Source organism: Aulonocara sp. 'chitande type north' Nkhata Bay, linkage group LG19 (genome assembly GCF_057382095.1).
Source record: "Aulonocara sp. 'chitande type north' Nkhata Bay isolate Kocher_YH1m ecotype deep benthic linkage group LG19, A_spYH_male_GT1.1, whole genome shotgun sequence".
Classification (NCBI taxonomy): Eukaryota; Metazoa; Chordata; class Actinopteri; order Cichliformes; family Cichlidae; genus Aulonocara; species Aulonocara sp. 'chitande type north' Nkhata Bay.
The window spans coordinates 13,306,353-13,332,990 of NC_141362.1; the positions used below are offsets into that span (position 1 = coordinate 13,306,353).

A 26,638-nucleotide genomic window follows, 5' to 3' on the forward strand; every position below is an offset into this window, starting at 1 on the left:
GAAAAGCTGAGTTGATTCCAAGCACTTATTTTTAGTAGTTGTAATCAGGTAGTTTTGAAAAAATAGTAAATGCACCGAACAGCTCAAGGAAGACAAGTGCATGAAAACAGAGTTGCACAACAACTGCACAGCATCTAACCAAGTCAAGAACACCCTCGAAGAGGAAAGCACATCATTGTCAAAGTCTACATTCAGGAAATGCCTTCATGAATGTAAATGCAGAGGGGCTCAAGGGAGGAAACACAGCATTTGGTGATGAATACGAGTTCTAGATTTCAGTAAGTCATTGAGTTCAAACGTGTTTCTTTTTAAAAACTTTGTCCAGTTAAAATCCCTAATTCTAAACGGTTCATTGCATGTTTTTATTAAACCTCTTAAATCAAAGCTGAAAGTCTGCACTTCAACCACATCTGGACCGTCTGATTTAAAATCCACTGTGGTGGAGAACACAGGCAATATTACCAAAGTTAAATATTTATGGACCTGACTCTGAATGTAAAAAAATAAAAACACAGAAAGATTGAGCTTGGGAAGATGGCAGTGGGGAAAATACACAAACGGTACACATTTAATACAGAAAAAAATGTATAAACCTTTAGGTATTAATAAAACCATCCATCAATTTTCTAAGCTGCCTGCGACTCTCCATCAACAAACCTGCCATCAAAGCTGAGAAATTCCACCAAAACTAATTAAGAAAATAGAAATTTAGCTGGAAGCTAACAAAGTATATTTATATTTTTGTTGAGTTGTGTTGAGCCTCTCTAAAACCCAGTTGAACAGTTGGTGTGAGTGTCAAAGGAACCGTGGAGGCGGCAGCCAATCAGAGAGCTGTGTGAGGCCGGTGTTTCTGCAGCTCAGCAGAAACATGCATGTAATTTTCTGCACGTATGACTCCAGCGTAAATGAGCAATTCTTGCTACATAATATCAGTTTCTGCATCGGCACCCCCTCAACCATTTTCTCTAATCTTTACGTTTGTATCGCCCTGTGAGTGCTCTTTGAATTTTGTGATTATCCTTTGTCGTCTTGTCTTACACCTGCCTTCCCCGTGCATGCACAGTTTAGTTGTTTTCTATTCCCTCTCCATCCAAATCCATCGCTTCTTCTGTTTTTGGTTCTTTTCCAAAGGAGTGGAGAAGAGCGACTGAGGGGGATGGGGATGAGGAGAAGAGAGGGGCAAGAAAGCATGAAAGGCAGGGTAGGGAGGGGTGTTTGGATGGCGAGTGTGTGAGAGAGAAAGGAAAATGATTGTGTGTGTGTGTGTGTGTGTGTGTCGGCGGGAGCTCAGCCTCCTGACAGATTCAGTGTCAGTGTCATTGATCCCGTCTCAAGCGACGGCGTGCTTATTTATTCAGTCCTTTCGAGACGCACGCTTGCTCTATTTGAAAATCCAGCCGCCTCTTTGGCCACATTTCCATTTTGACGAGGGATTATTTTATTTTCCCCCCATCAAAATCAAGGCCACGGACTCCTCGCCTCACGCCTCTTCGTTTGTCTTTTTTTGTATTTCTGAGTCGAATATTAAAGAGTACAATTTAGTACAGCCTCACTCGCCCCATCCTTCTCCTTCCCTCGCTCTATACTTTTCACCTCGAATTTTTAATGTGGGCGAAGTCGCTTAATTGAACGAGTTGTTATCTGTTCTGTGGGGTTATGGAGGGGAATATATATATATTTTTTTATAAAGAAGCCGTGGTGCTCTCTTGTGACAGGGAAGAAGAAAGAGAGATGGGGAGAAGGAAAAAAAAAAATCCTTTGGAGTCTGTTTTCATTAAAGTTGCAAGACCCCGGGGACGAGGGCAGGAAGGGAGATATCCACCGCATGTCTGTGTGGTTTGCTTGTTTCTTACAAGCTCTCCACCACCACCACCACCCACCGTGGTTCTGCACATTCCTGACCCACATTCCTCTGTATATTACAGATCCCATCTCTGCTCATAAATCTGCCTTCATAGAATATTCACTGCAAACACTACAGCAAGCTTTGAACTGCCGTATCTGTGAGTTGGCTCCATGTTTAGCAGCCGACTGAAAAGTGCACACGTGAGGATCTGCAGGAGAGAAAAAAACGGGTGCCCTGGGAAATTTTTCTAAGGCTGCCATTACCAAGCGACCCGGGCTCATGGGAAATGTTATTTTCACTGCACCAAGAATGACGGTGCGTATAAGAAAGTTGTGGTTAGAAAAGCAGAAAGCGACATTTCATCTCAAGCAGTGAGGCGGGAATAAAGCTCTATAATCTATTTTTAAGACGAGCTGTAGAACTTTATTCATGCTGAAAGTTTGATTTATAACAACCAAAACATTAAACACAGCCTATAAACAAAGTGGAATAACTCAATAAAATAAAACATACAGATATAAAATGGCTCAATAAGTTTAAAAGGGCAGAAAAATTATTAAAAAATAAACAAGCTTGTATATAGAAATGTAAAAATGCTGTATAACAACATGAAAAAGACCAAGTAAATCCTCTTATTAATGAACTTTATTCTCTTTTTTTGCATTTTTAAAACTTCAAAGCTGCAGTTGTTTTTGGTAAATTTCACAACGTGATAATTTTATTAGTTTTTTTCTGACCAATTTAATCAAATTGGACTGAACTAAAAATTTTATCGAGCCTTATGGATGTTTTGCCGACCCACAAAAACGGTGGAATCGATAAACCTCGAGGATTCTCCTTCAGCTTCCTTTTTTTCTTTTCTTTTTTTTGGGAAACTGTAGAAAATGCACAAATCACAGATATGACTCACAAATATTTCTTAACAAACGGCTGTTTTTATGAAACACATCAAAGCTGCAAGACTGAAAACTCAACGCAGTCTGCCCTGAAAACAGAAAATCCACAAAAGAAATGAAAGCGGGCATCAGTGTTTTTGGCAGAGAAACTCCAAACAAAAACCAGGACAGACACTTAAATGGAAGGAAACCAGATTACAGTGGGCTGAAGAGAAGTGGTCATGGGCTGCGCGGTCAATCACGAATCTGTGAATAGAAAATGCACACCTTTCCTCATGTATGACATGAATACACATGTAAGGTAAAAGAGCAGGAGAGACTGTGAACTGAAACTTTGGACAGAATTGCTTAACAAGTGGCAAAAAAAATATTTTGGCTTTCTTAACTTAATCAATCGCTGTGATTGGCCCCAAATAAACGGAGGTGTGAAAATCAGGGAGTGATGCTAGCGCTCGTGTGACGACACTGGGCTCATTGAAAGATTTCTCAAACTGCACACGAGTACTTTCCGTCTCTGCACAGACGGATTTCACATGTAGTTGTGTAATTCTGATGATTCATGCTTAAACAGCAAGTTTTAAAATATTTTAACACAATTCAAAAACACTTGTGAAACTCAAAGCGTGTGAGATCAGTTTGAGCTTGTAGCTGCGTGTACAGTTCTGGAATGTGATGTTGTGGGAAAGAGATTTCTGTGAGCCGCTGTGCTTTGCTCGGGTTGGTGGATCCTCTCTTGTTCCTCCACATATAGGCCATAGGAGTGAACAAAGGATGCAGCTCAAAGGCGTATCAGTGGAAGCGAGAGATTTCATGTTGCTCATTAAATGGCATGCCAGAGAGGAGTTGCAACATGCGCTTGTGCAAGCTGCAGCAGCGCCCTCAAAAAACTGGTGAAATATGTGGTCGTATGTGACACAGCTCAGGCAGATTACTGACTAATTACCGTCTGATGTCTGTAAATATTTATATGGCTTTTGTTGTTGTTATGTGTAAAACCACAGTTTGCCACAAAGTGTGATATCTGTACCACTACTGTTGCACAGCAGTACCTTCAGAGTCCCTCTAGAAGCGAGCTTTGCCACTCTGCAGCCATGTTTCCGTTTGCAAATGCAGAAACGTGCCAGTCAAACAGCTACTAACATGTTTCCTGCTTTGACCGTTGATTGGCTCTTCTGGGGCTGCAGGACAACCATCATCTCCAGTCCCCCCGCATAGATCATCGACCAGGATTTATTTAGTCGCGTCTCTGTTCCTTTTGTTTCAGGTCAAACTCTGTGTCCAGTACAGCTCTGTAAGCCTAATAAATTACTTGAAAGTCCTTGATTCTATTCAGGAGCTATCCTGGAGCCGATCAGATCTACTCGGGTCCACATTAAAAGCCCCACAGAGGTTTTCTGCTTCGAGCTGTACAGAGCACTTGAGGAGGGCAGGAAATGAAACACTAAAAGATCCTGTACTGCTAAAATGCTTCTGGTGTGACTTAAAGCCGTGCAAAGAGTGGGACAAAGATGTGTCTGAGACATGGCGTCACAGACATGCACCCAGTGCACCCAGGGTTTGCCTAAAGGAAGTGTTTTCTGTCCTCAGTTAACTCTGCATGCAGTTTGAAGTTGTGGCTCTGACATGTGTGAATAATACAGGGCCTGAAACTGCTCTGCTGGACTGAGATTAACAGAAATGTTGTGCAGGAAGTCGCAGGGAGCTGTTGCTCTGCATGGAGAAACTTTTCAGCGGAACGCCCGGGCCAAACACAGACCCAGGCGCTCCCTGTTTAAAGGCTACGGTTACACACCCTGCTGTAGCTGGCAGATGATTTCAGTAATAGTCTTAACATGTTCAAAGATTTCTCTCCTTTTTTGGGGGGGGATTGTATAATGTACAGCAGCAGAAGTTTTGAAAAGATTCATTAATTAAGCTTTGAATGAAATCTTTCAAGCTTTTTTTTGCTGATCATTGCTTATAGCCAATGAAAATCACAAATCTAGTGTCTCTGATTCTGAGAAGATCAACCAAACATGATTTTCAACACTGAAATATCAAATGTCTGAAAAATATGCTCATTTATACGCTCTGTTGAAAGTTGTTGCTCCTCGAGGTTTCTCATAGATTCTCTGTGGGGCTCAGGTCAGACAAGTTGGTAGGCCGGACACATTTGGTACTACTGCAAATTTCCTCTACTGATGGGAAAAGAAATCTGCATCTCCAGAGAGCTTGTCTGCAGACGGAAGCGTGACGCTTTCTAAAACCTCCCGGGTCACGCTGTGTTGACTTTGGCTTCTGAGCCTCATCCTCCAGACTGCAGGACCTCAGTTTCCAAACTGCATCTTTTATCTGAAAAGAGGATTTAGAGCCACAGAGAAACCATCATGTTTATTTTTTTTAAACCAAACACTTCTGATGTAATGTCTGGTTTAGGATTGGTGATGTTGGGAATGATGTGGTTGTAGCTTCCTGAAAACAACTGTGCGTTGTTGCTCTTGATGCTGTGACGCCAGCCTGAGTCTGCTTGTGTGATGCTCTCAAAATTTCTTCAACTGTTCTTTACAACCATTTAAAGTCTGCGGTCGTCTCTGTTGTTTTTGCACCTTTTCCTGTTGCGCTTGCTGCTTAATATTCTTCAATACAGCTTTCAGGCTCTTCAGCAGTGACCTTCTGTGTCTTACTGTCCTCATGGAGCATGTCGATAATCATCAAAATTGAAGCAAAAGACGTCCTGGGATATTTCACTTTGCACATAATGAATATAGAATTTGTGAACATTTAACACTGATTGTATGCTTGTTGAGTGAAACTTTTAACCACATCTGAGCTGCATGAAGGCAAACTGTTCTTTGCAGCACAACCACTCTGGCCCTGTGGTTAGAACTTCCTGAATCACAGATTGTCCTCACTGACTGCACTGTTTTCATTTTCTTTCTTTTCCTTTTTGTTGTCCTGCTCTGTGTTTCTGTTCAGAGAAAGAGAAACGAGTAAAGTCGAGCTCAGATGGGGAAGGAGCCAGCAGCTCTCAGTCGGACAGCTCGGCCAGCCAGGGCAGCCTGAAGGGAGGAGGTGAGTCACGTCGCCCATCATCACATCTTTTTCTCTCTTCCTCTTTCTCTCTGTCTCTCTCTCTCCGTGTCACAGCGATCGTAGCCTCAAGGGACGGAAGAGTGTTCAGCCACTTGTCAAAGGTTGGCCTACATGGAGGCTGCAGGTCAGCTGATGACAGTCTGCTTTTCATTGGTTACCATTTCTCACTAACATCACAAAAGTTAACAGTAGGTGACTGTTTAAGGCAGTTACATGCGGTGATAATGGTGCTGCTGATGATCTGGTTAATTTGAACACATAAAAGCCACACTGCAGTCATTGTGGATGCATTAAACTGAATCTTGGTTCAGCGATTCCCCTGACATTTTTATGAAAACAAAGGACTGCTATCATGCAGTTATTCCGCCTGACTCTGGAAGCACAATTACAGCCCTGTTTGTTTAGAAAGCATGAAAGAATTTCACATTTCTATTGCCCCCATTGTTCGATCAGACCCTAAACATCCGCTGAGCCAGACGACCTGAAGGCATTATTAATCCCATACATGTCCACATCCAGGGAATAAATTACACGAAAAGCATCATGTTGTTATACGATGCTTTATTTTTGTGCATGTTGTGTTTGCGCATGCCTTTCCCTGTCCCGACCCGATCCTTTCGATATTTGTTTGGAGTGGCCATTTTTTTTACAGGAAAGTCTTAAAAACATCAGCTTTGTGCTCCTCTGCTCAGCCAGCAGGCCTCCCGTCAGAGAAGCGCAGCTCCCTAAATGTGTTCTGATGCTTTATTTGGCTCTGCAGTGCTACACGTGCAGCGCTTCATGGTCAACACGGGCTTTAAAGATGATCCTCTGTGAGAAGACTCAACAAAGCAGAGATTTTGTAAGCAGAGAGGCTTTTTTTTGGACTAACATTATCCTACTGAACCCCTGGTGGGTCATTTAGCTGCCAGTGGACTGCGTTTCTGTGAGGCAAATTAGCATAATTTCACAGCAGCGTAAAGCTCGGTGCTCTGGAGTTTTCGCTGCCAGCCCTGAAGCAGTGATCAGGGACAGCAGAGCTCTTACATTTATCTGCTCTTCACTGTGTGGCTGATGCACTAGCAGCGTGTCAGAGACTCTCGGGATCAGTGGCGTTGTCGGAGGTGAGTCAGCTTTATTCGTGACACACGATACCCTCGACTTTCTCCCAGCGCCAGGCCTGTAAATGCCACGTCCTGCCATAACCTGATTGTTGGGGGATTTTGCCTGCAGGAGATGAATCAGCCTCTCAGTCTCTTCCTCTTCACAAGGTTAAAAGTAGAGCTTAGTTTCCTTATAATTTAATCTGATGGAGGAGATGATGATCATTTTCTTGGTTAAAAGTTTCAGCACCTGGGTCTGGGTGCAGTTCCCCCCTCCAGGGGCGGGGGCACCTAGACCCGGTTTGTAGAGTACGCTTGGGGAGTGTGATCGTGTGTACAACGTCTCTTTATGTATGTCTCCACGTTGGTTGAGTGTGGAGTAAGTGCATATGAGAGCATGAGGGTGGGAATGGATGTTTGTATCTGTGTGTGCCTGTATGTCTGTGTCTATATGTCAGGTTGGGTGTCAGACGCCACCTCTCTGGGGACATCTCAGGCCCTCCAAGGTTTGGAGGCCTATCTCCCCCTACCACCACTTCCCCTGCCAGTGGCGGACCCCCTCAGACGTCGGTGCGTTGGTGGTTCTTTGTGTCCGGGGATGGGCGTCCAGGTACACACCGGCTCACTCCTTGGCGGCCGCTTATCGGGGCCTGGAGCCTGGGGCTCGCTCGGGCCACTTCGGAGGTGGGGTGCCCCCGGCCTCTCGGCCTGGGGCTCGGTCACTCAGGCGCAGCTGGCTGCCGGCGGAGCTCACGGGCGCGTCACTGCAACTCCCCCTGGCTTCTGCTCCGCGGCTGCTGAGTGAGCCCTCATCTGGGACTCTCCTCAGCTCTTTCCGGGACAGTGGCGCAGCTGCCCCTCTGTTGGTCTTCCTTGGTCTCTTGTGTTCTGGGGGCCTCTGGATGTCTGGAGTTTTGATCTCCTCCACACCTGCTTCACGCCCTGGAAGACGGGGCTGTGGCCCCCCCACACCCTCTAGCAGATTATTACATGAAGGAACCTTTTAAAAAAACAAAAAACAAGCGCGTCCATGCTCACAGGTGTACACACGGGTGATCACACCCACAAACTACACCCTTTTTGGCTCCTACCTCAAAGCACACTGTGTTCTGTTGATCTTATGTGCTGCACAATAATGTTTAACATTTAGTATTTACTGTCATATTCCCATATATCATTGTGATGTTGTTTATTCTATTACTCTTGTTCTCTTCTGCTTGCTTTCTTTTTTCTTTCTCAGCAGGTGATCCAGGTGATTGATATATGCATTTTTTTTTCTCTGCCCGTTCTGTTGGTTTTTGTCTTTTGCCCTTCTCCCCTGTCCCTCTTCTCAGCTGTTTCTCTTTCCCTCTTTCTTTCTCCCCTTCTTTCCCCCAGTCAAGTCTGTCCCGTATTCAGTAAGTGAAAATAAAATAAACACAAAAAAAAAAAAAGTTTCAGCACTCAAGTGTTTATGCATAGTTCTGTGACACGATATGAAGCAGCAAATTAAAAACTTTAGTCTTTATTTCAACAGGAAGTAAAACAGCTGTGATTAAGAGATAGGCAGCATTAAACAAGCATGTGCAGTCAGTACATGCTTATTCCAGGGCTTGACGTATCAAGGTGTAATACAAATTAATCTGGTCCTAAAAGTATGGAACTGAACAATAAAACATGTATTTTAATCAAACTAAGTTAAAATGCAAGAAGCAGTGTGGAAAAAGTCAACTCTCACTGCTTCTGTAGGAATTAAGAGGGTAAGCAGCAGCCAGGTGCTGCTTGTCAAATGTACTCGATTAATTGATCATCAGCAAGTGTGAGCACATCTATAAAAGGCTGATTGGAAGCTTTCAGGTGTGGGAACGTAATGCCAAGGAGGAAAAGGAGGAAAAACATCAACAGTGGTCTTAAATAAGCAGGTTTTGCTGCGAAGTGTTACACTTTCAAACAATTTCAAGTCCATCATTCTGCAGTGACAACGATTATTCACAAGTGGCGAACATTCAGGAAGCTGCCAATCTTCCCAGGAGTGGATACCACAGCAAAGTCACCCCAAGGTCAAACAATGCAAAAAGACTAAGAGCCAACAAAACCCCCAGATCACTCCATCTTAGACTCTGCAGGCCTCAGTTAGCGCTTAAGGTTTAAAGTTCATGACAGCACAGTTACAAAGTATAGCTTGTTTGGAAGGATTACTGGGAGAAAGCTTCTTCTCTCTCGTGAACTTTAAAGTATTCCAGAGTTAGATGTGCTTGATCCAAATTGTGTCATGCAACAGGACAGTGATCCCAAACACAGCAGCAAATCTGCAGATTAGCTGAAAAAGAAAAGAATGGAGGTGCTGCAGTGGCCCAGACGAAATCCAGACCTCAGCCTGACTGCAACGCTGTTGTTCATCGAAGAATAGATGATTTTTTTGTTGTTGTATCCTGATCTATAAAACCTTAGACGTCAAAAAGACGACTGTCAGTTTAAAATCAAAAGAAACAAAAAACTTTTGGTATCATCTTAAATATTTATCCACTTTAAAAAAAGTTTGCTTGTTAATCACCTTTCAGGTAATTGATTGATGAATTAGTTCTACCTTGTTTGTTCACAGACCCTGTCTTTCACTATAGTAATAAATAAGCTTTTAAGTGAGCAGCATTAATCATCAGATGAGTCCTTCCCCTCCCCGTGAAGGTCTGTCTCACAGTATTGCCTTTTTCATAACAGCAGAAGGTCTGAATGCCTTCTGTTGACACACAGGACAGACTGCATGAAAATCTTATTGCATGCTGACTCAGTTATACGGGACCATTTTCCCTTAAGGAGCATAAAATCTAGTAAAAAGGTCAGCTAAGGACTGAAGAGTATTTATATCCCACCATTAGAAGAGTTACTGTGGTTTTACTGTTCTCAGAGGGTGACATTAGCCTAAAGACTCGACTGAAATTAGTGTTGACACACATTATTGACACGCATTAATCATCAGGCAGGGCCATTACGAGCCAATCCCATTACAGTTCAGCAGTGCCGCTGTAGTCAGGCGTGGGGTTACTGCGTGCTCACTTATCACTAAGTGACGTGCCACATATGGCTGAATTGATGAGATGCATTAGAAGCTTGATAAAGAGAAGTGTGGGGCTGTTCTGCCTGTTCCCAGCTCCATATTTTCATTCTTCGCATGATTCACATTTTAAACCAGCTTTTATTTCATACTGAGCTGCTACACAGGCCCCCGACAAACAAGCTGTTATGGCCTTTACTTTAAATCAACTGTCTTCTGATTGGTTGCCCCTCAGAAACAGAAAGGGGTGGGGCTTCTGTGCTCACAGAGACTGAGATGACCATGTCTCTATGGCCCAAGAAGCTACTGAGGGTCCCTTTGTGTCGCCTGGGACCAGTTTGGCATGGGAGACCCTAACAGGAGCTCTTGCTGCCAGGATCACACCAGGAACCAGGAATGCACAAACACCGCCGCTATGATAAGGTGGCGATTCGTCAGGTTGTCATGGTTCTGTACGAAAAAGGTGCGATTCTCCCTCTGGACTAGCAGGGAGAGAGTTCAATGATCCTGAGATCTTTGTAACATCTTCGGATAAATGGGAGATGGACAGATGGAACGCTCTATGACATCATAACAAACTATTTTTAAGGCTGAGCACGTTGATTTGAAACTTTGACCGCATGTAATCTGTTCAGCATCAGCTGTGTTTGAGTTCCAACCGCCTCCTGTGTTGGACGAGAGTCTCATCTTTTAATTTGCTTCTGTGCTTTTTAGTTTATTTGGATATGATTGTGTTCGTCGCTGCCCATTGTCGACCTTCAGCACAAACTTTCACAGAGATCAATCCAGCCCTCGGCCTCGAACATGAGGAAAATCTCATGTGCCCACTTAAGCCACTTGACTTCCTGCTTCTTCGTGTTTGTTGACCATCACAGGTGCCCGTGTGGTTTTTAGGAGTAAATTAATGTTACGAACTTTGTTTTGATTTTCAGAGGTCGCCACGGGGAAACTTTTGGATTTGGCTGAGGGAGCGAACGCGGCGCTGACCCACTCAGGAACAAAGCAGACCCAGTCGGATCCCTTTACGGTGCATAATCACGCAACAGAGAACAACAATACTGTATGGGTAAGACGAGAGAAGGGCTGGTCAGTACGTTTCAGCTGTTTCAGCTTGATAAGAAGACTGCCGTGCTGGAAATGGTGATTAAGCGTCCGAGTGATGTACTGTACCTGTTGTATTCAAAGGAGTGTATTCTACAGCCGAGCCGCTGCCGTGATGAAGCACACAATAGCCTATTGAACAGAACGGGCCTTATCACATAACTGGCGAGGGTGTGGGGCTGCAAACAGCATAACTCAACCTCCTGAGAGCATAGAGGAGACTTTGTGCATGTTCATGTATAATAAGTAAGGACTGTTATCACCTCATAAGACAAGAACTCTGAATTTAACCGGTGTGTGTGTGTGTGTGTGTTTTTTCTGTCTGGCAGGAGTTGGAGGACGGTCTGGACGAGGCTTTCTCAAGGTGAGGAGATGAGTTAATTTGGGTTTTCCCTGAAGCTCAGGCTCTAATGAGCTGCTGTTTTGGGATCAGGAGTCTGTAGTTTGGGCTGCACTTGTAGTAAACACTGCCTCTCCCTCCGCTTGACTCACCCCGGCTCAGTTTACAGGCCCTGACTCAGCTGACACCCTCCCTGAGTCATGCTGCCTTTCTCGGCTTTGATTGCCACACACCGATTTCCTACGAGGGGGGAAAAGAAGACGGATTGCTTGGTATTTATATCCCAAGCTCAATGAAGATGTTGTTATTTGCAGTATAGGAAAGTCTTTTTGCCCTCACAGCTGATAATCTAACTCTGATATCTTACTAGGTTGGACCACAGGAACATTTACACATGACACTTTCAACAGAGCAGACGTCTGAGTGCATACCGAGCGAGGCTTTTATAGTTCAAATAAACCAAAAACGAAATTTAAAAAAGTGGATGCAGGACAAAAATAGTTAACTGCTATAAAAAACAAAAGCTCTTTGGAAGGAATGAAAATGAAAGGATAATTTGTACTTGGAAAACTGCCTCGAAACACAAATGTGGAGAAAGCTTGTTTAGTTTAAGGCTGTTTGTTGAAACTGAATGTTTTCATGACTGTACATCAAACTAGGAACTTGAATATGAAGCACAGGAAACACGAGGTCTTCAGGTTCAAGGTTGACTGGGAAGTCGGTTGTCTCTGCTTAACTTCTGTCTGTACCATCAACAAACTGGTCAGAGTGGAGCTGGAGGCCGCTGTGACCGATGCTTCAATTTGGGCTCCATCGGCAGGCCTCTCTGATAAGCGGCGGTGGTCTGCTGTCAAGTTTGCACTCTGCAAATGTTTACAGCTTTTCATTTTACTGCCATAAAGACTCGTTCAGCTTTTTACGACTGCGTTTATTTCCTTTGGCTCCGCTTTTCATTCCCTCTTAATTCTGCAGTGGGCCTCACATCCTCTCACTTTTCATTTAGTGGCGGGCGAATGGGCGGCTCAGTCTCTGTAATCAAGCACTAAGAGGCCATTTTAGCCCCGTTATCAGATGATTATTTGTCTGCACACACTGTAATTACACCCTAGCACCATTAGCTGCCCTCTCTGTGATTAACGAGGATGCTCCCAGCATCAGCAGAGATGCATCCGCTAACTGGAAGTTCGGATTCCCCGAGGGAAAGGTCGACTTCTTTGTCTGTCAGGAGGAGCTGATTGTGCTGGTTGATGAGGGGTCAGAGCGAGAGAGTGAAAAAATTAGAGGCAATTTATGAGTCTGTGAATGAGGATGTCACTGAGTAATGAAGTTATTTACAGTTTACAGTTTAGCACGAGGAGTGAAATAAGCTCCAGATTAATGGATTGTTTACAGCACAGTAAATGTGACTTTTTAATCACTGTTCTGTCTGATTAAGAAACAGCTCGGTATTATTTCAGATTAAAGAAACAGCAGCAGCAGAGATTAGTGGTCAGAGGGTCTGTAACTCATTATTAGGGGCGAGCAGCACACGCACCATATGTAGCTGCTTTGCACACAGGCACAAATTAAGAGTTTCTTAATACGTTAAATAAACTTGTTGTTTGTGATCCAGGACATTGAACTGTTTCAGGAAAGTGTTATCAATAAACTTTGTTAGACAGTAGTTAAAAATATTAGTCTCCCTGATGTCGATTAGTCAAAGTATTTTCTGGTAAACATTTTTAATTAAAAAAAAAAAAAAAAAAGCACCTTTGAGTTGTTCCCCTATCTTCACTGTCAGTGAGGTTCATCTCAGAGGATAAGTCAAGGTTTTCTGCATTTTAAAGACATTTTGCTGTCTTAAATAAAAGAAACGCATCCGTATGACTCTTTTGGAACCTTCCTGTTATTTAATAGTTTATCTTTTAGATGGCCATAGGTGATGTCAGTAAGAAGGGTGTAAAGCTGACAGAAGTACTGCTATAAGTGCTAAATTTATGCCCTATGGTTTGCTGGATTGTTCCCTTAAAGGCCCGATTTTGATCCCCAGAATGAGCCAAAGTATACAGTGTTGTGAAACTGCAGGATGTTTCACAGTTCATAAAGTAACAAGCAATGCTTGAACTTTTTGTTTCATTTCTTTTTTCTCATGCTCCTAAATAATCGTGCTTTTTACTGAGCTCAGAAACCCGCTCACTCTTAAAGTGAGAGCATGCATTCAGACTCGGTAACATTTCCCACAGTGATGGTTTTTAAAAGCACGTCTGAAAGAGTCTCAGAGTTCTACTGAAGGGATGCAGCACCCCTCGTCGGTGCTCGAGGGCAGTGATGGACGTGTCGTTCCAAAATCTGTTGAACCGATCGAGGCCGTCATGTGGCTTTCACTTGCATTTCATGTCGCTGTGTTGCCAGCCTCCCATCAGCACAGCAGTGTTTCCTGCTAGGCTGAAGGTGAGCTCGGTGGTTCTAAACAAAGCTGCCAAGATGCCCTCACACAGAGTAACAGAGCCACAACAAGCTTTCAGAGCTTTCCTTTAATTTGTCACCAGCCTGTCCACTGTCTCTGTTGTCAGCTGACTGTTGTTGGGATTTGAGATTCTGCACTGCCCTCTGCTGGCTGGATCAGTCCAGTTGCTTTATAATTAGGCCTTTCAGGAGAGTTTGTTGCCTGACTTGTGATGTTTTCTTTGCACCCTCAGCCGCAGTCTGGATAGCTTTGAATCCTACTCAGGTAATAATATCATGTCACTGGATGTTGTGACCTCATCGTCCTGTCGTCAACCTCACTGTTTAAGCCTGCTCATCTGTGCGGGTAGCCGTGATCAACCACCCCACGTGTCTCCGCATCATGTTTCATGACAGGAACCATTAACATAACACAGAACGGTAGCCAGTCGACTAACTTTAGAGCACAGTGAGGAGGAAGCCTTCACTCTTTTACCATTTCACTGTTTAAAAAAAGTATGAGGGACGTTTCTGCCACAGATCCTGATGTTTCCTCTACTTTGTCCACGCCGTCATCACAGATGTTTTAGTGTTTGCCTCACATCCGTCAGCTTTAACACAGAGACGGAGAGTGGCACGTTCATACGAAGTAAAAAAAAGCCCTTCTGTTTATGATCAGAGGAGCTCGTGTTAGATTGTTATGGTTGTTTAAATACGGGATTTGTTTCATTTCCACATCTGGCCACATTGTTATTATTTTCTAATCATTTTCATTAAAAATGTGATGTCCATTTTTATGTTCCTGTTTTTTGTGCACGCTGTACTGACCATTATCAAAGATCTGTAAACATTGCAAACAGAAAATCAGATTTTATAGACTGTATACAAAAGATGGACATTATCCTTTGAAGTGTTCCAGATGTCCTTTTCTTCAGCAGTGCTTTCAAGTTCCTTCTGGGAACTTGAAAGCACTGCTTCCTTAGACATTCCCAAACCGGATGCGATCTCTGCGGGGAACTCCTCCCAGTTGTGTGGAACCTCAAAAATAGTCCAGGAAGCCCAATTAGACCCCGAGCAAGCTCAACTGGGTCCTATCAGCACAGAGGAGAAACATCTCTCCTTTGAGCTTCCTCCAGACGTTGCCGACTCCATCTCAGCGATTCTGCCCTGCACCCCAGTCATCTTTAGAGCTTCAGATGGAAGCCATGTCCATCTTTTATGTACAGTCTATAGTTTTACCAAAGCCGCTAATAAAATGTCTTTTCTTTTTTTTTTCTTCCCCTTTGTCGCTACAGACTCGCTGAGTCTCGCACTAACCCCCAGGTCCTGGACATTGGGGTGAACCCTCAGGACTTCAGCACTGAAGAGTGCCTGTCCCCCGGCAAATGGGACCAAGAGGAGTCGGACTTCACGGCACAAAAAGACACGTGGGGGTTCTAACGTGAAGCCTCGGGCCAAGAAGGGAAAACCAGGAAAACGAGGATCCCGGTGGTAAACGTGTCCGAACACTGCAGTGACGAAACGGACACTGTGACATCCGCCATGTTCCCCACCGCCTCCCTGCTGTCGTCTTCTCTCTGATGCATGCGTAGTTGCGTGACCGGAGGAGGAAGGCGACACGAGCAGGCTGCTCACAGAACAGGCCAAAGCAATACAAACCATTTATTCCTTTTTTTAAAAAGAAAAACATGCAGTCAGTTAATGTGCGTTGCAGTCTGTGTGTCACTCCTGTGTCTGTTTACTGTTGTGTTTGTGCTTGTGTACACCACGTGTTTGTGTGAATGTGCAGTGTATATGTGTGCAAAGTGAGCCGAGTGCTGTTTGTGTCATAGTGAGGTCACAGAGGGTGCTGGTGAGTGTTTTATATACCTGAACATGGAGCACTGTAACTGGATTTGAGGGAAACTCACTGGTGAGGTTACTACCTGCGTGCTTCGGCCTTTTGTTGGGCACCAAAAGCTTTAAAAAAACAGTGTGTATGTGTTGGTCAGAGAGTGTTTGTGTAATAAGAACAAAGTGACAATCTTTTTTTTTTTTTTTTTGTATTGCAAAATCTATTTTTGCACTCTGCATTCATCCGTGTTCGAAAGCACACATTTCATGTAAGGGAATTTAATGTCCACATGTGTCAGCCTCATCATTTAGGACTATATGCAGTGCCTCTGTTCGCCTTTCCTCCTCATCCTTAAATATTTGACCCTCGGTGAGACTTCACCATCGGTGAAGACGACCTGAAAAGAGTTATAAAAAAAAACAAGCAGTGTGAGAGGATGCAGGTGTTACGCGGCGCTCCATCACCATATGTTAAATTATGTTCACTCCACCAGTTTACTATATTTTTCCCAGGGATGGATCCCAGTGTTATTTTAGCATTTGTTAATATATTCATTTAATTTAATTCATTGGTTTTCAATAAAAATCCAATTATCAGTGTGTGTCACGTTTTATTCTGAAATCTAAATGTTGAATATTATTTTTATGTCATGTCTTCTCCACTGTGGGGATTTGCTGCCTGTTTTCTTTTCTCTCTTTCTTTTTTTTGGACTGATTTGTCTAATTCAGAGCTCATAAAACTCTGCTTGCTTTTGCATGTATATTTTTTTATTTATAGATAAAAGAAATAATAAAATAATCACAAATTGTTTGTAGACATCGTAATAGAAATACCTTTGTTCGCACAGTGGCGTGAGGCAAATCTGCACAAATCTAAAATTTTAATTAAAAAATTGAATGACTAAAAATAAAGTTTATGATCATGACCGCTCAGAGTTTGATGCTGTTGCTTGTCGGAGTCCTGAGACGACATCTGTCAGCGTCCAAGAAGGAGGGGGTGGTGAGCCTCACAGGTAACATTTGTTGTTTCTGAGACTGCGCGCTCACAGATCGGCTTATTTCAATGAGTCAACCCTCTTATTTAAAAATATTTAAATACTTGTAGCTTGTAATTGTAAGTTTCTTTTTCCTTAAGATAAATGTGTACATTTAACTAGCAAAACTCAGAAGGTGGCGCCAAATCCTCATGTTTTTTCTGCATTTGGAGACGCATGCGCACAGGATTACAGACGGATCTCGGTTATTTCACTGCTTCGTCGAGCCAAAGGTCGAAATATGGGTCGTGTATTTACGTCTTTTATTCGTTTACTTATTGTGTGGTCCACTTAAAGAGCTCCAGCCGTCGCCTGGGTAAAAGAAGCTGTCTCAGTGCGCCATCGTGTGGAACATACAAGAACATACAGCCGATTTTTTATTTTCTTCTTTTAAATACATTTTGAAAGCTGTTTAACTATAAGTTACGTCATGCATCAAATATCCCATATTTTGGAAATTGTTTTGTTAAAGTGGGTGTAATACTGCTTTTTCTACTGTGATGATAATAATTATAACAGTAATTATTATTAACAATGGACGGCCTGAGAGATGAGGCCAGGTATGAGTCACCGTGGGCTCTCATGTTCACAGAAAACATTGATCTCTGCTGAGAGTGGACGGCAGGCAGAAAGGAGAAGACACATTGAGCTGAAGTAGGGCTGGGCGATATTACCCAAAATTCATATCTCGATATTTTTTAGCTGGATGGCGATATAAGATATATATCTCGATTTTTTTTTTTTTAAAGCCATAAGTTAAGAACAAAAAGAGTTCTTAGTCACACTGTGTCCCAGATGTCACACGGGCACTTTTCTTTACATACAGCGTAGATGTACATGAAGAAATTACTCAAAAATAAATTATCAGCATTTATTAAATAATCATGGTCCATAAATAAAAGAAAACAATGTTGTTTTTGTGCATAACGAAAAGCTCACAATTGTGCAGTCAAAATCAAGGCTGGACTGGGACAAAAAATCGGCCCGGGCATTTTGACTAGAGACCGGCCCACCAGGATAAAGATTGAAAATGTGACATCATTCAGGGGTAAAACCGCAAAGGATTCTGGGAACTTGTGGCAAGAGGTACTAGCGCGTGCAGGCTTTCAATTGAACTCCGTTACACAGCGATAAAAAGAAACACAAAAAATGGCAAGAAGCTGTTGTATTATTAACTGCAACAGCCGGTAGCATGACAGCCACGGGAAGCCGATCGTTTTTTTTTCTCAATCGGATTACATCGTTGAAGAGAAATGTTTTAAGCCATGTTTCCGAAGTAAGAGCCGACAGATGGTCTGGATATACCAAATATAACGTCCCAGAACACTCCAGCTCACAGGTTAGTCTGCTCCAAGCATTCCCACAAAGGTCAGAGTTTTGTAGTAGTTAATACGTCATTTTTCTTAACATAACTGGTGATATAGGTTACAAGCAAGTCTGGCACTGAACAGAAATTGTCGCGCTATGCTCCTTTGTTTATTGTGCATAAATAGTGAATTGTCCTGACACAATATTGCGTTTCACTTCTGTTATTACCATGGTACATTGACAAAAACATACTTTTATTCACAGGATAAAACAGTTGTTTTGTATCACTAATTGTCCAGTGCGATTACAGCATACAATATTATTGTCACTGCTACATTTCTGTAATGAACCAGAAATTATTTCCACTACTAATTAATTACCGTTGAGGTCAAAGGTTATATTAATAAACGGTTAACGAATCTGTATTTATGACGACGATTTGTGAGACTGGTAAACTTACCTTTGTTCGTACGATGGTCTTTACTTTCTACACGGTGCATTTCAAGGTCCTGTACCCATCCGTCGGTAAACTGTACCTGGGCTTGTTGCAGTGACCTGAAGTTACTAAACTTCATGAGTGCATGCACTCACTCCAAGAACCGTGTAATTATAAATCTGAGCGTGGTGAAAGTTGGGCAGCATGCTAACGTCCTTTGTCCACTCTGTGTCCTCGTAAGGGTCTGACCCTTTCACTCCTTTGATTTTTTCCTCGTATCTTTTCTTTGTCTTTTCGTCGAGTCTGTCTTTGTACGGACCGGCATTGTTCTCCTTTTGTTTTGTACATTCCTTTTTTGTGCGGCAAAGAAAAAACAAGAAGGCATTGGAACCGGAGAATGAACGTTTTGCGGTGCTGCAAACGCTTGCATTTGATGCGGTACTTGGATTGTTTTGCCACGAGTTCCCGGCATGCAATGCGCGAAAATCACGTGATTGCTAAACAAGGGGGCGGTGCATTCGGCCTCCTCGGCTGTAATTGGTCCAGGCCAGAGTCGATCATGACCAATTGGCCAATCCAACACCTTTCATTATATACACCCTTCCTAAAAAAAAAAAAAAAAAAAAAATCCTTAGGCCCATAAAAACAAAAAATCGTCCAGCTATGGTCAAAATGTAAACTAATAGACGCTGAGCGTAATAACAAAGAGACAGATTTCACAGCTGCACCACGTCTCTGAACAGGTGCCATTTGTGGTCCTTATACACACACAGTACGGTAATATTATGTTGAAGCACAGTACGTATCACTCCGCGAGGCGGCTCCATCAAGCGGTGCAGCTCCGTAGCTTAGCAAAGTCATATTAAAACATTTTTTGACAGATTGCTGAGCGCTGTGTACCACATAAAATCGGTTCGCGGTCAGTAAGCACAACCAGAATTCATACATAAGGCGCACTGTCGATTTTTGAGAAAATGAAAGGATTTTAGGCCGTGCAGCCCTCCTCGCTAACACGTTGACACCGTCCAGCCCCACGCACGGGGCGATCCGAGGTAACTCGCTAACGGAGATTTTCCTCTTTCATCTTGTCATTGCCTGCAGGTAAAGCTATGGGGCAGGGGAGGCCGAGTAAAGTTGCGTAGAGACAAAAGTGGACGAAAGAGAGGCAAACCTGCGGCTCCACAAGTATAATTATAACGTAACAAAGACTATATCGATATAAACGATATTGTCACATCTTATATCTCGTATGAAAATATATCGATATTTTTAAAAAACTCAATATATCGCCCAGCCCTAAGCTGAAGTATTGAAAGTAGAATAGTTTCAGTATCTGGTGTCAACCATCCAAAGCAACAGACAGTGCAGGATGGGTGGAGCAGGTGGAGACGATTGTCAGAGGTAATGCGTGACAGAAGGATAGCAGCAGGTGTGAAAAGGAGAGTTTACAAGATGGCAGTGAGACCTGCTGTGGTGTTTGGTTTGGAGACAGGAGGCCGAGCTGAAGATGATTTTCTTTGGGAGAAACCGGGATGGACGAGATTAGAAATGAGCACAACAGCAGCCTGGCTGTGGATCCAGCAGCTCTCCTGTAGACAGGAGTCTCTCCTGGCATTTCTGAACAGTCCAATTAGACCTGCACTGTATAATCCAACATCCTTTAAACATCTCTGCTCAGGTGCTCTCCACAGCCCGACTCACCAATGTGCTTCGGTCATGCGTTCAGCCTAGTACTGTGGGGTGAGCTGTGGCCATCTGGGAGACGTCCAGTTGACCTTTTTCCAAATTTCAACCTCACACTTTAAAAAAAAAAAAATCCAATGTAGACATTTTTAAGGACACAGGTCTCACAGTATGTTTAAGGCCTGTTTATGACCTTAAAAAGGTCGTTCATGCTGGGAACCCCTCCAGTGGACCTGAGTTAAAACAATCCTGCAAAGAACAGTGAACCAAATTTCCTCCACAGTGGTGTGAAAGACTCACTGACAGTTATCAGTAAATATTTGATTGCAGTTATTACTCCCAAGGTGCGCACAACCAGTTAGTCTTGTTTTGCTCTATTATGTTGACTCCTTTTATACTTGACACACATATTTCTAACGGAAGACCCTTCTTCTGTACCAAACAGTTCACAAACACTTCACTGTTCCCTTCCTGCTTCACCAGCTTCCTCCCTGAAAACTTGACTTGACTTTATTCAGGAATGATTTAAGTGAACATGGCTGAAAAGGCTGAAAATGGGTCAGTGTGTTCACATTACATCACCCTTTTCATGAATTAAAAAAGATGACTTTGAATGCTTTATATATTGTAATGACATTTATTTTATTTGAACATACAGTGTTAAAAATAAACAAACAAACAAAACTATCCTCACCTACTCCCTATCAGCACTGTGCACCTGTGTGGTTAATGTAGAAAGATTACTGGAGATTAAACATAACTAAACATAATTTATTGCCATGCAGTGAAACTGATGGTTACACAGGGTCTGTAAATATCAGCTGCTGATAAAACTTGTTTAATGGTGCTTTCATTTGTTTACATACTTTCAAAATAAAGCAGTCTGGGTGAAGTCGTCACGTTTCGTCATCACGAGCGAATGATTTCGCCACCCTACGCAGCGGTTGCATCAGGTCATTAATATGACTTTTTTTTTCCAGAATCCTTCCTGTTTTGTTTTTTTCAAAATAAAATCACACATTAAAGACATTAACTGTAAAATATGTTATTAAAAGGCTACTGGGGGGAATGATAAAGCAGGCACTTTTTGCTGGCTCAGTATGAGTGGTTGCTCAACAGGTTTAGCAGCAACATCAATAATCAAACTCCCACTTCAAAGTTTTGACTGTTTACAAACCTTAAAGCTCATCTTTAACTCAGTCCAGCACATCTGAATCCAGTCACCTTTTTTCTGGTTTATTAGATAGTAACAGTGAAGACTGACAGGAAAGTAGAGGGAGGGTGAGGGGAAGACATGCAACAAAGGCCTGCTCATCCCGGTGAGCTAAACTGGTGCTTCTGGCATAATTCTGGTTGGATATTTAACCACTAGTCTCCGCAGAAAAGGTGGAGTCTAAATTAAAATTGGTTAGTTTCCTGGCACGGACCCGACTTCAGATTTTAAATAAGGTCGTGGCTTTAGCGTTAGCCTTTTTTATTTATTCCAAAACCAGGTTTAATGTGTCCTGTTCGAAAACCCCATCATGTCCAAGTTTCAACTGTCTCAGACAATTTGAAGGTAGTCCTGCTCCTCTTTCTTTATTGCGTCCACTTTGTGTAGTGTGCCAGCACCACTGCAGAAGAACAGCTTCTGATGCTCAACAGCTGGTTCAGTGTTCTTAGCTTTGAAAACCGAATCTTAACTCGTCCAAACATACCACGCGTCATTGATGCCAAAGAGCTCAATCTTTAAAACTCTTCCTGAGACTGCATTTGGCTCGTCCATGTGGGCTGCTGCACATTTTTGAAGCAGGTGCTTTTTATGGTCGCGACCCTCGCAATCCATGATCATGTGAAACTCTCCAGTGTGGAAGACCGATGACTCCACACATTGACCAATACTCATTGGTCGGAGTATCAGTGGTTCCAGTGAGAGCTGCCAAACAATCCTTATTATGCTGGCAAAGATCTAATCAATCATGATCACTAAAGGTAACAGGCCTTGGGCTCGTTGAGTCGACCTTCAGCAGAACTTATTAAAAGATTTAAGTGAATGTGTTTCCATGTGATTCACATCATTTTTATGCTCGTCTAACCTTTCAGTGACTCCCTTTGAGCTGTGAATGAGTGCATCCCCATCTAGGATGAAGCTGATCAGAGATCAGTATGTGTTAGTTTGCAGTGAGTCTTCCCTTTCATGTGTTTTAAATCATATAACTCTCAGCACATTTTATTTTGAAGGCGTGGCATTGAGCGTTTTTTTGAGGGGGAGTTTTGGTAGAGAAGACCGTGTGAGAACAAAGACAGGAGCTCAGGAAGTTGAGCATTTAGTCACCAGAGCGATGGCTGGAGGGTGGAGGCTGAGCGCTGCGCTGCTGCTGAGTGAGTTTTGTTAAAGAACTTTTAAAAAAGCTTCCTGGAAGCAGAGCGTGTGTGCTCTTTATGACGAAGGGGAAAGTATTTTTATGTGGTGAATGTCCGTGTGATTGTGAGAGGAGCACGCCGAGGGTGAGATTGCGTCACTCGGTATCCAGTCAGCCTTCGACAGCTTTCACTGTCTTTACTTAAATTTACTCAAGCAGTGATCCGATCTTGTTTTACTAACAACCTCGGGAAGGTAACACTAACATGTTTCCTGTTGTGTAATCTGCACTGCAGTTATTTCCACGTGTCTGTGGCTGGATTCATCGCCGCGTCCTAAACTGACGATTATCTGTTTTTCTTTAGAGGAAGTTTAGTTTAGTGTAGCAGAGGAGGTTTCGTTCAGATTTTTACAGTTTGGTTCAGGTTGGTTTAAAGGTCTACACACACACACTCACACACACACACACACACACACACACACACACACACACACACACACACACACACACACACACACACACACACACTCACTCACTCACTCACGTGTGTATGTGTGTGTGTGCTTGTTTGACAACAGAAAACCAACGCGAGTCACAAGATCAGGCCATATTACATCATTTCCTAGACATGACACTCCCCTGCGGGCCCACCTTTCTGTTCCAAAACTTGAACATCCGGATATTTGACTTTGTCAGTGATTTAAAAAAAAGATTTTAAAGAAATTGAGCTTTGTACAGAGTGCAGGTTTCCCCAAACACTCTGAGTTATTACTGCTCTAGTGACCAAGTGACCTTTTTTTATGCGACTGCGTAGCATTTTTATCAGCTGCCCCTCCTCCCACACGAGACAATGTTTACAAATGTTAACACGCCTGACAAATACACAAAGAAGGGACTCACAAGGATCAGAATGACTAACACACTGTAAGCTGACCAAAGCTAAAAGTAAACTAAAACTGATTCACTCAGGTTTAAAAATGGGTCATTCATCTCCACAGGATGTAGTTAATCTGTTAATTGTTGTTATTTAAGCTCAGCAGAGAGCTCGTCTTTGGCATCAGCTAAAAAAAACAGCTTCATAACAATAACTCTGGCCTCAGACCACAAATATAAACTTCCAAACTTTATGCAAACTGCACTCAGTACACTGTTGTATGGATTATGCAAAAACATGCGCCCTGCATAGTGTTTCTTTATTTGATATAAATCAGTTGCATGTAACTGTCTCACCTGAGCACACTCTTTGCCTCGACGGTTATATTTAAATGTACAACATGCTTAATAACGTTTGCATTTATTTATAAAGCTCACTGTAATTGGTCAGAATAAAGAAACCTCATCTTTCTGTTCCTAGGTGTGTTCGTGCAGGCTTTGAGCGGGCAGCCAGTGAAGTGCACCGTCTCCCATGATGGTGGCACGACCACGTACGCCCTCCAGACCGAGTTTTCTGACAAGGATGTGCAGAAGCCTGAGTTCTCGTGGTTTAACATCTCCGTGAGTGACCTCTCACATAAATGTTCTCTTATATATATCATAAACTTTAAAGGGTTCCATGTAATTTGTATTTATTCGGGATTTTGTCGCATGACAGGCTGATCATTTTTATTTGTTTTCATTTGCTGACTTTAGAAATACGTCCTCGCCAACCACCTCGATCAAATTGCTGTGGTGATAAGTCGCAGCTTCAACGCTCTCACTGTCAGAGCTTGCATCGAAAACCTTTTCTGTGAAGGACACGTCAACTCCAAGGTACAACCCTCCAAATATGAGAAAAAACTTTATTCCACACTGGAGGGAAAAAACTTGCCTGTGTTATCGGACGTGTTGTAGTGTGAATAATGCTGTTTGCTCAAGAGAGGTTGAGTTTACTCTGCAAATCTGCTAATCACAAGTACTTCATCCTAATAACTGTCTCTTTTTGTTTTCCGTAGGGGAAACCTCTCGACTACACGGCCAACTGCACCAGTGAGTATCGCTGCCCCGTCCTCACATTGTGTCTGGTTTTTGTTTTCATCAATTTTGAAGTAAAATATGAATTTCTCGTGTTCTTTTGCAGCCGTCTGCCCTCCCGTAGCTTTGCCCGGAGACCAAGGTGAAAAAAACAGTCAGTATTTATGTCACTGTGTCTGTGTGTCACTAAAAGAGACGAAACTGAAATGAAACGTGATTAAATCACAGGAATGTTTGGCAGCGTCTGCATGTTTTCACACGTGATGAACAAATACAGGAAAGGGCCTCATTATTAGATAACACATATCTGTAACACCAGTTACAGTGGAGAGATCAAACTTTGTTACACTAGTACTTTTTACCCGCTCTATTTATTTATGACATCATCTTTAAATAACAGTGTTGCATGCTGTGTGACGTCCCATTCAGGCTATTTAAGAGAGGTAATAAACTCTGAGAACGTGACTGTTTTTATTAGCTGTGAATAATTTATTTGGCCTTTAATGCAATATTAAATATTATTAAATCTGTTTTCCTTCTCAGGGAACTCTCATCACTGGATCATCCCTGTCATTGTCATTGTCATAGTGATAGCGCTTGCATGCATCATCCTGTGCTGCAGAAATGAAAATCTCAGGTAATCTTCTCCCCGTATATAAATCATACAATGACATGCTGTGTCCTCATCTGGCGTGTTCATAACTGCTGCTCTGTTTTCATTGGCAGGAGATGCCGCTGTGGGCAAACCAGAGGACTTTACATCGTCGGGAAGAAAGAAGCAGCAAAGCCAGAAATTGTGTAGAAAGAACAGATCTGAAACGATGATCTTTCCCCTTTTTTCACTTTGAAGTAGAGTGTGCATGAAAAGGTTAATCTCCACTTGTGAGTGGATGCTTTCTGTAGTTTCCCACTGCATCTACACTTACTGTGTAGATGCAGTGGGAGTGTGGACACTTCCTCTGGACTCATCTTCAGTTTCTCTTTGTTCGTACTTTGGCACAGTTAATGACAGCACAGTGGTGGTAATGAGTGACAGAATGACACTTATGTGACTGGATGCTGGAGACTTGAGGTGCTAAACTCTAAGTCATGTGTGACCTTTTATTTTAAGCATTACTTAATGATGATAATAATAATAATAATAATAATAATAATAATAATAATAATTCGTCTCTGAAGCAGTGGGCAGCCACTGGGCGCCCGGGGAGCAGCGTGTAGGGACGGTACCTTGCTCAGGGGTACCTCAGGGTAGCTGTTTAGTGGATTCGAACCCTCCTGTTTTGCATTATACTTGCCAAAGCTGAACCCCAGCTCACTGATTAGTGTTACTGTAACTGTATCTGGCTACGGCCTCGGTCCCGTTGTTGATTTTATTCCACTTGCCGGTTAGCTGTGAGGGATTGGTGCACAGGTGAAAAGTTCTCTGGGCTGTGGAAGCTCTCAGACTCTTTGCTGCACCAGCGAGTGCACTTTGAGGAGCCAAAAAGCATTAATACATTAATACAACCCCCCCCCCCGTGTAAACCAGCTGTGGAAGCTCAGAGACTCATAATGCAGCACCAGGGCGTGCACTTTCAGTGTCCTATAGCATTACAGCACATAGTATATATAACATATAGTAATATAAAGATGAATATAGATGACTTACTATCTATATGCTACTGATATTTTATAATATGAAACTATATTATTTATATATAAATATATTATTTTTATTATTATATAACTTATAAAGATGAACATTGCGATCTTAAACTACTCGTCATGTGTCCTCTTTACGCTGTCCTTATGAAGTGTATATTTTAAGCTGTCAATCAAACATTTGTTTCTCTATCTGTTGTATTACTGTTTCTTTTTCACTCATTAAAAGCTTCTGCTCAGACTCATGAGCTCATTGTGTTTTTTGCAGCTCATGCTTGGTTTTAGTTTGTTTTTTCTTTCTTCCTGTTTTTCCTACAGGGGCTTTTTTTGGGTCTTCTATCTGGTGATATGTTCTGAGCCAATTGAAGCTGAGCAGGTGGGTTGACACATGCACAAGGAAATGATTGGTCATGTTTGTGCTGCTGCCACTTCAGAACACGATGCCTCTGCACATTTAAGCAATGACAGTCACGAGTCTTGTTCTGGGGTGGGGGCTTTTTGATGAAGCTACAGAGGAGTCCTTAAACGTTCTTCATTTTTTTTGCTGATGTAAAATTTAAAAATGTAGTTATAAAATCCAGAATGCATGCTGGTGCTGCGGGTGGCCGTGTAACTCCAA

The 26,638-nt window shown here is 42.7% G+C and overlaps 2 protein-coding genes across 7 annotated transcripts in view; both read left to right on the forward strand.

Annotated features, from left to right (window-relative positions):
* The window catches only part of ldlrap1b (low density lipoprotein receptor adaptor protein 1b), a 48,482-nt gene extending 31,985 nt beyond the window's left edge, over positions 1 to 16,497 (forward strand). The window contains exons 6-10 of one of the 5 annotated variants that reach the window (XM_086274047.1): positions 5,698 to 5,793; positions 10,860 to 10,954; positions 11,358 to 11,392; positions 14,047 to 14,078; positions 15,088 to 16,497. In XM_086274047.1, coding sequence (XP_086130173.1) covers positions 5,698 to 5,793; positions 10,860 to 10,954; positions 11,358 to 11,392; positions 14,047 to 14,078; positions 15,088 to 15,134 — 305 coding nt within the window. In that variant the 3' untranslated portion in view covers positions 15,135 to 16,497. The other 4 variants (XM_086274045.1, XM_086274042.1, XM_086274044.1 and 1 more) reach the window with 4 other exon arrangements.
* Positions 16,498 to 22,188: 5,691 nt separating this feature from the next.
* LOC147306658 (uncharacterized) lies at positions 22,189 to 26,260 on the forward strand. Of its 2 annotated transcripts, none has more exons than XM_086274770.1 (7): positions 22,189 to 22,447; positions 23,783 to 23,922; positions 24,058 to 24,177; positions 24,360 to 24,393; positions 24,485 to 24,532; positions 24,922 to 25,015; positions 25,105 to 26,260. In XM_086274770.1, the coding sequence occupies exons 1-7, from the start codon at positions 22,189 to 22,191 to the stop codon at positions 25,178 to 25,180; spliced, it is 771 nt and encodes a 256-aa protein (XP_086130896.1). In that variant the 3' UTR covers positions 25,181 to 26,260. The 2 variants fall into 2 exon arrangements, with proteins under 2 accessions (XP_086130896.1, XP_086130897.1); XM_086274771.1 differs by having other exon boundaries at positions 22,338 to 22,447; positions 24,485 to 24,520.
* The last annotated feature ends 378 nt before the right edge of the window (positions 26,261 to 26,638 follow it).